We start from the raw sequence: 12,184 nt of genomic DNA on the forward strand, positions 1-12,184 counted from the left end.
GTTTGTACGAGATTTGTTGTAGAATCTTATTGCGTTCTGTTGTCAGTATTGATTATCGATTTGTATGAGTAATGATTATTGGTTAGCTGGTTTGTTTAGGATGTCTCCCCCATCTTAGTCGTAGTTTAGCTGTTCTATTGTAAACTATGTCAGATCTATGTTTTGCACTCCTGCAATGTTATGACAGTATACTGATTGCAGGCTTCAGTACCATGCACTGGCAAAAGTTCCATATTTTATTGATCTAACTTGTAGCTGTACCTTTTGAATCCTACCCACACTTGTACCGTACTATTGAGGGATCCGTTTACGATTTTTTCTATATAATTATAACATTGTTGGAGATAGTCACGTGTTTTTGTGATGCAAGCATTGCTGTCTACTTGGTTACTTGAATCATTTGAGGGGATGTACTCTTCCATGTTATCAATTTAATACTGATGCTGCAGGATTCAGCATCATGCACCCTCAATCTCACTTGTTCTGTGTTTTTAGACCATTCACTTGCTCTGTATCTGGCACAGATACTATATTTTTGATCATAGTTTCAGCTTGGGACATCCATTATCAGAATTGATATCTTTACTGTTAATATTTCTGCATGTTTAAATTATGACCTCATCAATCGCCGATCATGACATGCTTGTGTGTTTGCACTATGCAGTTCCCGGTGGGACGTATACACAGGCAGCTCAAGCAGAGGGTCTCGGCTAATGGCCGTGTGGGTGCCACTGCTGCTGTGTACTCTGCAGCAATCCTTGAGTACCTTACTGCCGAGGTCCTTGAGCTGGCCGGCAACGCTAGCAAGGATCTCAAGGTGAAGCGTATCACCCCTCGCCACCTGCAGCTTGCGATCCGTGGAGATGAGGAGCTGGACACCCTCATCAAGGGCACCATCGCTGGTGGTGGTGTCATCCCTCACATCCACAAGTCACTCATCAACAAGACCTCCAAGGAGTGAATGAAATGCAATAACGGGTAGTTGTTGTGTGTTGTATCTTCGTGATCCCTTGTTATGTTGTGCTATCTGTTACGTGTTGCTATTATCACAACCTGAATAGGTTGTCTGAATTTGTGATTGGGCTAGCTTTCGGTAACTTGTTATTAGGTAAAGACTTGGCAAATGTAATCGTGATATGGAACTGCTCATATTTGGTTTCCTGAAGACTAGACAACCCTTGCTATTCGTCTTCATGGATATTCAGGTTAAACTTTTTTATTTTTGTTGGTTTCGCTTGAGATCACTGCAACTGGACTGCCTGCTGGCTGGACGTTTTGTTAGATTATGTTTATGTATAGTTTCTCTTGTGAAGAACAGATTCTTTGACAGCAAAATGGATGTTGAAACTTATTTGTTCTCATCTCTTGTGCATTCATAATCTGCTCCACACATCCTGTTGACCGTACCTGGCAGAGTGGTCCTTGGTTGAGGCTGTAGTGAACAGCTACAACGGGACTGGGTTTTGTCTGTCGATATTTTCTATGCGTCTATGAACAGTAGCTGGTCACCCCTTGTCATCCTTGCAACCGCATTTCTTGCTTTTAAAACATTAAGGCCTAGTTTGGCAGCAAAGTATTTTTTAAACTGTGGTAATTGAAAACCAGAGTATTCTCCTGGATGGCCAAGGAATACCACAGTTTTTTTAAAACAATGCTTTCCTCAGTTTTACATGTGTTTGGCTGGTGTTGTCTTATCAAAGTTTTGACCCAAGTATTTGGAGTGGATGATTGAGTAATTAGCGGCTGTTAACGGTGGCTGGCTGCATGCAGCCATGCACACGTTCGACTCGATCTAGCTAGATACCAGGATCTGTAGAATATGACTATCTTTGAAGCAGAAATAGCGATAGCATGTTGTGCTCTTCACAATTTTATTTCCAATAATGAGGGCGGTGAACAATGGTTGGACCAAGTTGAATCAGAATTGATCCAATAAAAATAATTGATGTTCCAAGTGGAGATAAGCAGTATACAAATGATATACATTCTCTCAATGAGCGGCGTGCACTAGGTATCACAAAAAGGGATGAAATAGCCGATGCAATGTGGAGCGACTACCAAAACTATCTCAGGCGGAAGAAGAAATACTGCTTGAAGTTCATTTGTTTTCATTTTTTTTGTTTTTAGTTGAAAAGTGTCAAGAATAAAATAAATTCATTTGTTCTTACTATATTTTTTTGGTACTTTGGAAGTGTCATGACTAAAATATATATCAACATTGTGCGGGAGGAATAAATAAATAAAATTCAACAGAGTTATTGTGCTTCCGTTATTCAGAATAGAAAGATACATGATCCTAATTCATGGAACATAATGATGAATAAATGGAATGGTAACGATTAAATAAAATTTATACTACTTCAGTATCCTTCAGACCCGCGGGGCAACGACTTCTTGGATAATCACGGATAGAACATCATCCTCCACTTCCATGAATGTTTGACGGTTTAGCATATCTGCTTTGAGATGGTTGATCATCTTGTGTTGATCATTTGGTGTGAGTCCCAAATTCTTTTTTTTCAAAACGGAGGCAAAAGATTTGCCTCATCTATTAAAGTAGAGGAGAATAGAGTTTTGTAGAGTCACACAAGGCCGAAGTACGACATGACAATTACTCGCGCGATACAATTTTTCCTAATTGTTTAGCCCCTGCAGTAACCCATAGGTTGGCCTCATCTATAATAAGCTTGGCTTGCAGTTTGGCATGCCATATGGATCATTTTTTGGATCATTCCTTTCCATTTGTGCCATCTTGATTTCCTTGTAGCTATCAATTTGCTTCGTCTTCATTTCTTTATAAGTTTGCATTTCTTCCTCCCTCACGGAAACCAAGTTGGCCAACATAGTGTCCTTTTCTTTTTTCCCCTTACTTTTCTCACTTCCGTCATCAGATCCTTTAGAATTCCGAAGCCTCTTCCTTTGAGGTGAATCCACACTCGTTAAATCTTCTACTGCTGAAGCATGAATTTGATTACTCCCTAGAGGTTCTGTATATCCACCATATGATAAGTCAACATCATCCCCATATATATCTCTGCCCAACTCATATTCTGGCATTGATGATCCTGGAGCAGATAGTGTTGCCTCAGGAGAATTCATACCGGCAGCCCTCAAAACATCATCAGTATAACTTCCATGTTCAGGAAAATGGGACACATTATTGTACCTCTCTTCATTACCATCGGTTGTCCTTTTGCAATGCTTTCCTTCTGCCATTTGACCTGTGTAGAAATGATGTAAGTAATACATAATATGACAGGAGCAATTTATATTTTTTATCATCGTCAGAAAAAATACCTTCGTAAATTTCACATAAAACATCATAATAGGGGAATTGTTTGTATCTCCACTTGCGTTGTTCGCTTGATAGCTCTGCCCATTTTTCATCTATAGCCGTTGGCACTTTGTTATGAGGATCTCAACCGAAACCACTCTTTTCTATAATAGACTTACAACATTAAGTTTCTTCTTCAGCCTTTGCTCTCTATCTTTCAGCTGTTGAACAGTGAAATTAGCTCCAGGAGGCCTCTCATTAAGGCGGTTTTTCATAGCTTGCCATCCTTCCTTGGTCCGCCCATTTTGGCCATGATACCTTCCCACATTTGCATACTCTTTCATCATTGACACAAAAAAGCCAGTGCGACCATTATTCCATGTAGCTCTGTCCTGTTTTGGCCCTGCAAGCGTTCATTATAGTTAAATTAATCATTTTGCCTCTATCATATAATCTTTCGCGGAAAAAGGATGTCGCTCCCCCCGCCCACGCTCCTGCGCCGCGCCGCTCCGGCACCCGCAGCCACCGTCTCCGCCGCCGCGGCGCCACTCCTTCACCAGCCGCACCTCTCCCCTGCAACGCCGCGGTTTCCTCCCGGGTTCCCCACGCCAAGGTTTGCTCGGGACGGCCTCGTGCTCTCTCTGTTCCCACAGCTCGCGGGATCCACGCCAGATCCAGCCTCGCCGCCAAGGCACCCTCCCTCTTCAGGCTCTTCTTTCGGCCGGGATTCTATCCCCGAAGATCCACCTGCAGTTGCTGCTCTCGTTGCTTCAGATCCAACCCGGAAGGTCTGCTTTGCTGCCGCTGAAGTTCTGCTGCATCCAGCTCCTCTTGGGCTCGTCCGTGGCGCTCCCCGGTCATGCCTCAAGGCATCGTCATCTGCGCGGTTCAGTGCCGGCCGGCGTGCGGCGTGGACGCCCGTTCCTTCCAGACCTGCATCGCCGCGTGCTTCTTCGATCGAGCCGTCCAGTGGGGAAGCCAGCTCGGAGGAGGGTTGGAAGCTTGTTCGAGCTCCGTACTGGTGGAGAGCTCTGTCTCCCGACCACCGTCGTTCACCCCGACGATCCTTGCTTTCGTATTCCCCTCCAACCAGCAGAAGATTCGTCAAGCTCCATCGTACGACCTGTCATCGCTGCCTGGAGCGGGGACACTGCAAAGTTGACTGCTGTGATCCCTACAAATGCCTGATCTGTCGACAGAGCGGGCACCATGCTCGTCAGTGCACCAGCAAGACGCCGCCTCCAGAACAAGACCGTCTCCTGCCACCAGCACCGCAGGGCCATCCCTCGCCTCTGCTGCCGTCCTCCCCGGACGATGTTGCCGAAAGGACTCCCCTTCGCCCGCGCTCGCACTCGTTGCTTCACGTCCGCCAACGCTCAAGAGCTCACCCTGGACGTGCTAAGCAAGGCCAAGACTCGTGCGACGAGTGGATCCGAAAAGACAGCAACATCTGTGGCCGTCAAGAAGATGACAGGCTCTGTGGTCTGGAGCTCCCAATCCTCGACGCCCGAAGAATCAACAATGGATGTGTGCAACACCTTCGTGATGGCACTGTCATCCCGGCTTCAGGCAGGAGGCCCCGAGACCGCCCATCTGACATGACGCTGAGGCGTGCACGCTCAAGAGCTAGGTCTATCATCCCGCGCAACGAAGAGAACCGCGGAAGATCTCCGCCTCCTTCGCCTCGCACTACACAACATGACATCATTGTGCTGCGGCCGTCCCCAAAGGCCCCTGTGAACTGCGGAAGATCGTCGCCATCTTCCCCCCGCACCACTCACAGAGACATCATCGAGCTGCGTCCTTCACCGACTGCTCCTGCTTGGCTGCGTCGCGCGGCACCGTGTCCGGGCTTGCAAGTGTCGCCGGAGGACCCGCCACCGGGCTGTCCCGCGCCTCGTCTGCTACGGCGTGCAACCACCCCGACTCCAAGCCCCCTCACGCCGCTCCACCAGTCGGCTCCTGGCTCCGTCACACTGCTGCACCAACATGCCGATTCGACTGGCTCTACTGACGAGCTCATGGCGATTTCCACTCCAGAAGAGACTCCTTCCCCTCCGGTCACCCCTATCCACATCCCTATGTCCACGCGCCTAGAAGTCCAGCAGGGTCGCCGCCACGCTCTCCGTTATTCGTCGCCCGTCAGCCGCCACTCCTAGCTGATCCAAGCTCCTCTCCACCTCGTCTGCCAGCGACCAGGAGGAAGACGGTCGCGGGCGTCTCAGGCTTCAACCTGACCAGGTGCAGCCCACGGCTACGTGCCAATAAGAGGGCAATGCCGATCGCAAAGATGGCAGAGAGGCTGCTCTGTCAGCGCATGGGCATCATTGATGAAGGCCAGCAGCTCACCGAAGATGCCATTGGAAAGTTCGTTGCCATGTTCCAGGGAAGGCTCCCCGACATCACTGTTTCTGCCCTTCGAGCCTTGTTCAACCTTGATTGTGACCTGGCGAAGGCAGTTGAAGATGCCCTTGTGGAGCATGGTGGAGAAGCCGGGCCGGAGCTGCAAACGACGGGTCAGGAGGTCGCCGACGAGGCGGCGTGATATGGACTGTGTTTGTTCCAGTCGATGTACTCTGTTCCTTATGTTAGATACAACCTCTCGATGGTTCTGGTTGTGCCCTTGCGAGGCGCATGGCGATGTTTGTTGTGGCTGTTGTTTGATGTTGCTAAACGTGTTGCTTCTCCTGGTGTTGTTGTACTCTGCTTCTTATGCTGGTCCAGCCAAGTGTAGCTCTACTGAAGTATTCTGGTGCCATTTATGTTAGAACAAAACCTGAATATTCTGAGTTGGAATGTCTGAGGCTTGAATTGTCCTGATCGTCGTGCTACCATTCACGAGACCATCGCAGCTACTCCATGCCACCTTGTCTGTTTACAAGAGACCAAGCTCGAGCTGGTTGACCCTTTCATTGCTGCATTTCTAGGGGGATATAGACTTAAGAGCTTTGCTCAACGCCCAGCCCTGGGCACCCGTGGGGGCATCCTGCTTCTCTGGGATGAGAATTTTGTCTTTGTCAATGATGTTAGCATCGGAGCCTTTTTCCTTTCGGCCACTGTCACCATCACCTCTTCGAGCACATCCTTCAAGCTAACAACCGTTTATGGCCCGACACGAAGCAATCTTAAAGATGGCTTCTTTCAAGAATTAGTTAGTGAGAAGCCCCCCCATGGTGATAAGTGGTTGGTCAATGGTGATTTCAACCAAATATACCGAGCTAGAGACAAGAACCGTGCGAATGTTGATCGGAGCCGCATCGTTCGTTTTCGCAACGCCCTCAATGCGTGTGAGTTAAAAGAGATACACCTCCAAAACCGGAAATTTACTTGGAGTAACGAGCGAAGTGACCCAACTTTGAGCAAGCTTGATTCCTTCTTTTGCAATGAAGATTGGGACCTTCAGTTCAGCACTCACCTCCTGCACGCTCTTTCCTCATCGCTCTCTGATCATTGTCCTCTCCTCCTTGCTAATCATAAAGGGCCTCCGAGGACCAAGTCGTTCCGCTTTGAAAACTTTTGGATCAAAATGCCCAGATACAAGGAGGTTGTCCAAGGTGCTTGGAACCAGGAGGTGAACCATATTGATCCCTATCACATCCTCTTCCAGAAGATGAAAAAGACAAGTCATGTTCTTAGAAAGTGGAGCAAGACGATTTTTGCGCATTCAAAGGTGCAAATTCACATGGCCCTTGAGATCATCCTTCGCTTGGATGTGGCCCAAGAAACCCGACTTTTAAGTGCTGATGAGCGGGACATTCGTAGGAGACTCAAACGCAAGGTGCTTAGTTTATCCGTGCTTGAACGCGCGCGAAAAAGGCAATGTTCAAGAATCACCAACCTCAAAGATGGAGATGCCAACACTGGCTTCTTTCACCTTCGAGTCAATCATAGAAGGCGAAAGAATTTCATCCATCGTCTTAAGCACAATAACGGTTGGGTCACCAACCATGAGCACAAGAAGTCCATCATTCAAAACCACTTCAGGGAGGTCACCAAGAGGGGTGTGCCCCGTACCATTGACATCAATTGGGGTAATATCCCGCCCCCCGCTTGCGATCTCTCAGACCTTGGGGCTGCCTTCTCGGAGGAGGAGGTCAAGAAGGCAATCTTCGATCTACCAAGTGACAAAGCTCCGGGACTGGACGGCTTCACCGGTGCCTTCTTCAAGGAATGTTGGGAGATCATCAAAGGAGACATTATGAATGCGGTCAACCACTTCTCGAGCTTGCACACCTCGAACCTCCATTGGCTCAACTCGGCGAACATTGCCCTCATTCCTAAGAAAGATGGGGCGGAGTGCATCTCCGATTTTCGCCCCATTAGTCTTATCCATGCCATTGCGAAGATTATAGCTAAGATGATGGCTTCACGTCTCGCCCCGCACATGCAAAGTCTTGTCTCAAATGCCCAAAGCGCTTTCATCAAGAAGAGGAGCATCCATGATAATTTCATGTATATGAGAGGTTTGGCGAGAAAGTTGCATCACAATAGGACCCCAACTTTGCTCTTCAAGCTCGATATCAAGAAAGCTTTCGACTCTGTGAGATGGGACTTCCTCTTGGATCTTTTAAGGCATCTGGGCTTTCCAAGTAGATTTCGCGACTGGGTTTCCGCCCTCCTTTCCACGGCATCATCGAGGGTTTTGATCAATGGTGTGTTGGGTGATCCGTTGAAGCATGGCCGTGGTCTCAGGCAAGGGGACCCGCTATCCCCCTTGTTGTTCGTTTTGGCGATTGATCCTCTACACTACCTTCTCAACAAAGCCACGGCCCAAGGGCACCTCCATCCTCTATGTGGTAGAGACACAACCATCCGTGCTTCGCTCTATGCCGATGATGCTGCCATCTTTGTCAAGCCCATCAAAGAGGACGTCCAATTCCTTGCTTCCTCTCTCGCCTCCTTTGGAGAGGTTACCGGTTTAGTCACCAACTGCGCCAAAAGCCTCGTGGCCCCTATTCGATGCGAAAACGTTGACCTTGATGATATTCTACATGCTTTCCCGGCTGTCCGTTCTTCATTCCCGATGAGATACCTAGGACTCCCGCTTTCTGTCAAGCGTCTCAAGAGGATCCATTTTCAACACCTTGAGGATAAGGTCGCTGGCAAGCTCCCTCCTTGGCAGGGAAAACACGTTGCTACTGCTGGCCAGGCTGTTCTTGTCAAAGCTGTCCTCACTGCCATCGCCATTTGCCATATTACGCCTCTTGATATCCCGGTGGAGGTTCTCAAGAAGATTGACCGTATTCGTCGCGCCTATCTTTGGGCGGGAGCTGATAAGGTCTCCGGTGGGAAATGCAAAGTTAATTGGGACCTTGTTTGCAAGCCAAAGAAACATGGTGGCCTGGGTGTGCTCAATTTGGGCAAATTTTCCAAGGCTCTTAGGCTCCGGTGGCTCTGGTTTGAATGGAAAGAGCCCACAAAACCATGGATTGGTATGGGTAGGCCTTGTACGGACAAGGACAGAGATTTGTTTGCGGCTGCCACTACAGTCACGGTTGGCAATGGGTGTACTGCCAGATTCTGGAACTCCTCTTGGCTGAATGGTTTGCGCCCGCGTGACATTGCGCCTGACATCTTTGTTCTGTCTAAAAAGAAAAACTGCTCGGTCCAGCAAGCTTTATCTAACAACACTTGGATCTCTCACATTGACATTTCCAATGGCCTAACCCTCGACCACGTCCAACAGTTCGCCCACCTTTGGGAAAAGGTTGCTCAGGTCACACTTGCTGAGGATATGGAGGATTCCATTATTTGGAAGTTCACCAAGGACGGTCTGTACTCTTCCTCCTCGGCTTATAAGGCGCAATTTGAGGGCCTTACTACGTCAGACATGGTCCATTCGGTGTGGAAGGTGTGGGCTCCTCCGAGGTGCAAATTTTTCGCTTGGCTTGCTCTTCAAAATAGGATTTGGACTTCAGATCGCCTTCTTCGTCATGGATGGCCCAACCGCGGTCTTTGCCCACTTTGCAAGCAAAGTCAGGAATCAGCGGCCCACCTTCTGTTCCAATGTCGTTTTACCCTTCGCGTGTGGAATGGTATCCTCCAGTGGCTTGGCATGCATCACATCAATACCGCTGCTTGGATGACGAGGGGCTCGGTGAAGCAATGGTGGACCGGGAACATTCATATTCGTAGCGAATCCCCCAAGGCGCTTGCTTCGTTGATGATGCTCATCTCCTGGGAGATTTGGTCGGAGCGCAATGCTAGAATCTTCCGCAACACGGCCTCTCCTTCGGTGGTCCTTATTAACAGGATTAAAGAGGAGTTGTCTCTTTGGGCTTTGGCGGGCGCCAAGCATTTGAGTATTGTAATGGCGCGAGAGTAGTTCTTTATTTTCTTGCCGCTATGTGGCATTGTCTAAACCTTCTTCCTTAATCAATGAAATTGCAAATCTTTTGCCTTGTTTCAAAAAATTATAGTTAAATAAAGATTTACCGATAATTACAACAAGACAATAAGATTGTTAGTAAACAAAAGATGATGTACCAACTCAACAGGAGTCTAGTTACATGCTGAGTAAAATGGACCATCTTTGCATGTAGGGTCAGATTTGTGTACTACTATGCAAACTACACAGGCGCAAGAAACAAATCGATCAGTTGGCTTTCAATGGCTGGATTAATTTAAATAGGAGGTACATTATTGATCAAGAGCGTATGATAACTTTAGTTAATTAGCCAACTAGATTGAAGTAAAACCATCCTAGGAGAAGTCAACTAGATTGAAGTAATCTTAGGAGCGTCTTGCCATTATATGTCTATATACGTGCCTGTACTTCCAGCCGATTCTAAATTCTTTATGCGTGTACGTGCGTCATTCATACTGAATCGGTTAGCTAGCTAGCATCTATAACATGAATCAAGGAGAAACATGCAAGATCACATGAAACTAATCATTGCCGTCATCCCATCTGGCCGTATGATCTCTAACCTATATGCTAGCTCCTGCGGCAGTGTTACGGTCAGACTGGACAGATAATTTAAGGACGAAAATTGTAGGGCATAGACGAGCTCATACCTTTTTTCCGTGGTGGAGAGCTTGATTCGCTCATGGCGCTGCAGAGAAGAGACGAGACTTGCACGGGACGCCGGCTAGAAGAAGAACCTGAGAGACCTGCTACTCGTAAATAGGATGAGATTGGCTATAACCAGGAGTTTATACCATAACAGAAAGAGGGAAAATAGGATGGGATCGCAGCTGGTATTCTTATCTCAACGTAGACGGCAACGTCACCGTGATCTCCCCGATGATTTCTCTCCGTTCTGTTTGAAAAAAAGAGGTCGGGACCTCTTTTCCAGATACCACAAAAATACGTTGGTTTCTGGCATACCGTGGTTTACAATACTTCGGTTTTTTCTGATGCCAAACGCAGCAAAGTATTCAAAACCTTGGTCTTTTTCAGAAACCACAATATTCTCAGAAAACATTGAAAAAACTTTGCTGCCAAACGCAGCCTAAATGCATGTCGAGGTCCGTCCCACCGAATTTCTAGATCCACACTTGGTTTTCTCATTTGCTGCGAGCGATTGAGAGATGACCAGTTCCCCACCATCTTCCAACCCAATCCATGACTGTTGCTCGAGATTTGGTTGTCCAAAACCAGTTCCCAGACCAAGAACATAAGCAAATCCATCCCAAAAATCAAATCCCCAAAAAAGCCTCTCGCCTATAGACTCGGACGATCGTAAGCACCAGTTAATCCTGATTCCTGGCGTGCAGAGGTGGGCTTGGAGGTGGCTACTGGGTATTCCCTTCGGGATTCAGTGAGGACATCCAACAATGGAGGACAGGAGGACCCCTGCCCTGGACGGAGTGGAGGGCAAGATGAGAGATTTGAAGCTTTCAGAGGCTGAAAAGAGGAGTGTCAAAATTGGTAGAAGGCAGGCCTGCTCCCCGACGATTGGCAAGCTTAAAGCCGTCGGTAAGCTTTTGTCACAAAGGCCAGCAAAAGCAGAGTATGTGGGTAGAACTTTAGAAAATCTATGGCCTCCTTTTATCGAAAAAAAGTTCCCCCGCTTTGTATTTCAAAGCAACCAACACCAATACAAGGATCGCTGGGGCGAACAGCACATCAAGCCCAAAAGAAAAAAAAGAAGAAACAAATGCCAACAACGGCAGCTCGACAAAGCGCGGACGACCCGCCACCGCTACGCCCTCCAGAAATAAACCACCACAACCCGAGGCCCCGAACCGCTGCGTACCGAGCAACACCTCCAAGAAGGAATGCGACGCCAACGACGCTGCTGCCCGGACATGTCCTAGAGTTTCCCTCGACAGGTGGGGGGGATGGATATCACCGACACCCTCCAGGAAGGAATGGTGGCACCCGCAGGTGTCACCGCATCGGAGCCAAAGAACCGGCAAAGATTTCTCCCGCACTCCATCCCCACCGTCCAACGGACCGGAGCCGACCAGCCAGATCACCGCCCACCACCATGCGTCATCGCGGTTGCGCCGCCACCCACGTCGCCTCACTGCCGACACCAACACGAGGCCAAGAGGACCGGAGAGAAGCGCCCCGCGGAGGGAGAAGCAACACCGAAGCCGAACGGGAGGGAACCACCTCCACCGCCGTCGTGCGGGAGGCCAGAACCTCCGGCACCGTCGCGGTAGCCGTCCGGACGCGGCAGCAGGGCATGCTAAGCCAACCCTGGCCCGGCCAGGCCCGAAACGGGCCCGCTAAGCCTCGCCGCCATGCTGCAGCAAGCCGGCAATGGCGCTGCCAGCACCCTGCCGCTCTTTGCCTCTCCCCCGCCTCTTGGAGGGCGCGCCGCAGCCGCACCCCACAGCCAGCCCGCCCGGGCCCAGATGGGGCTTGAAGGGCCCAGATCTGGGCCGAGCGGGCGCCGCCAGACCACGCCGCCGCGCTACCCTGCCGCCAACGACGACGCCACCGCCCAGCCATCTTGT

At 49.0% G+C, this 12,184-nt stretch overlaps 2 protein-coding genes across 2 annotated transcripts; one reads left to right on the forward strand and one right to left on the reverse strand.

Moving 5' to 3' along the window:
- The first annotated feature begins 97 nt into the window (after positions 1–97).
- On the forward strand, positions 98–1,219 carry LOC119266710 (probable histone H2A variant 3). The gene has a single exon (XM_037547971.1). The coding sequence runs from the start codon at positions 635–637 to the stop codon at positions 959–961; it is 327 nt and encodes a 108-aa protein (XP_037403868.1). The 5' UTR covers positions 98–634; the 3' UTR covers positions 962–1,219.
- Positions 1,220–2,264: 1,045 nt separating this feature from the next.
- On the reverse strand, positions 2,265–11,213 carry LOC119266715. The gene is made up of 5 exons (XM_037547982.1): positions 10,292–11,213; positions 3,454–3,677; positions 3,298–3,372; positions 3,167–3,221; positions 2,265–3,065 (listed from the first exon to the last, which is right to left on the reverse strand). Exons 1-5 carry the CDS (start codon positions 10,323–10,325, stop codon positions 2,677–2,679), a joined length of 777 nt encoding a protein of 258 aa, XP_037403879.1. The 5' UTR covers positions 10,326–11,213; the 3' UTR covers positions 2,265–2,676.
- Between the last annotated feature and the right edge of the window lie 971 nt (positions 11,214–12,184).

This window comes from Triticum dicoccoides, chromosome 1A (genome assembly GCF_002162155.2).
Source record: "Triticum dicoccoides isolate Atlit2015 ecotype Zavitan chromosome 1A, WEW_v2.0, whole genome shotgun sequence".
NCBI lineage: Eukaryota > Viridiplantae > Streptophyta > Magnoliopsida > Poales > Poaceae > Triticum > Triticum dicoccoides.

Coding starts and splice junctions, on each gene's coding strand:
- LOC119266710 (XM_037547971.1), top strand. CDS start 635: ATGACATGCTTGTGTGTTTGCACTATGCAGTTCCCGGTGGGACGTATA.
- LOC119266715 (XM_037547982.1), bottom strand. CDS start 10,325: ATGAGCGAATCAAGCTCTCCACCACGGAAAAAAG. Junction 3,678..10,291: donor CTCTCCACCACGGAAAAAAG/GTATGAGCTCGT, acceptor GAACGCTTGCAG/GGCCAAAACAGGACAGAGCT. Junction 3,373..3,453: donor TGAAGAAGAAACTTAATGTT/GTAAGTCTATTA, acceptor AAAAATGGGCAG/AGCTATCAAGCGAACAACGC.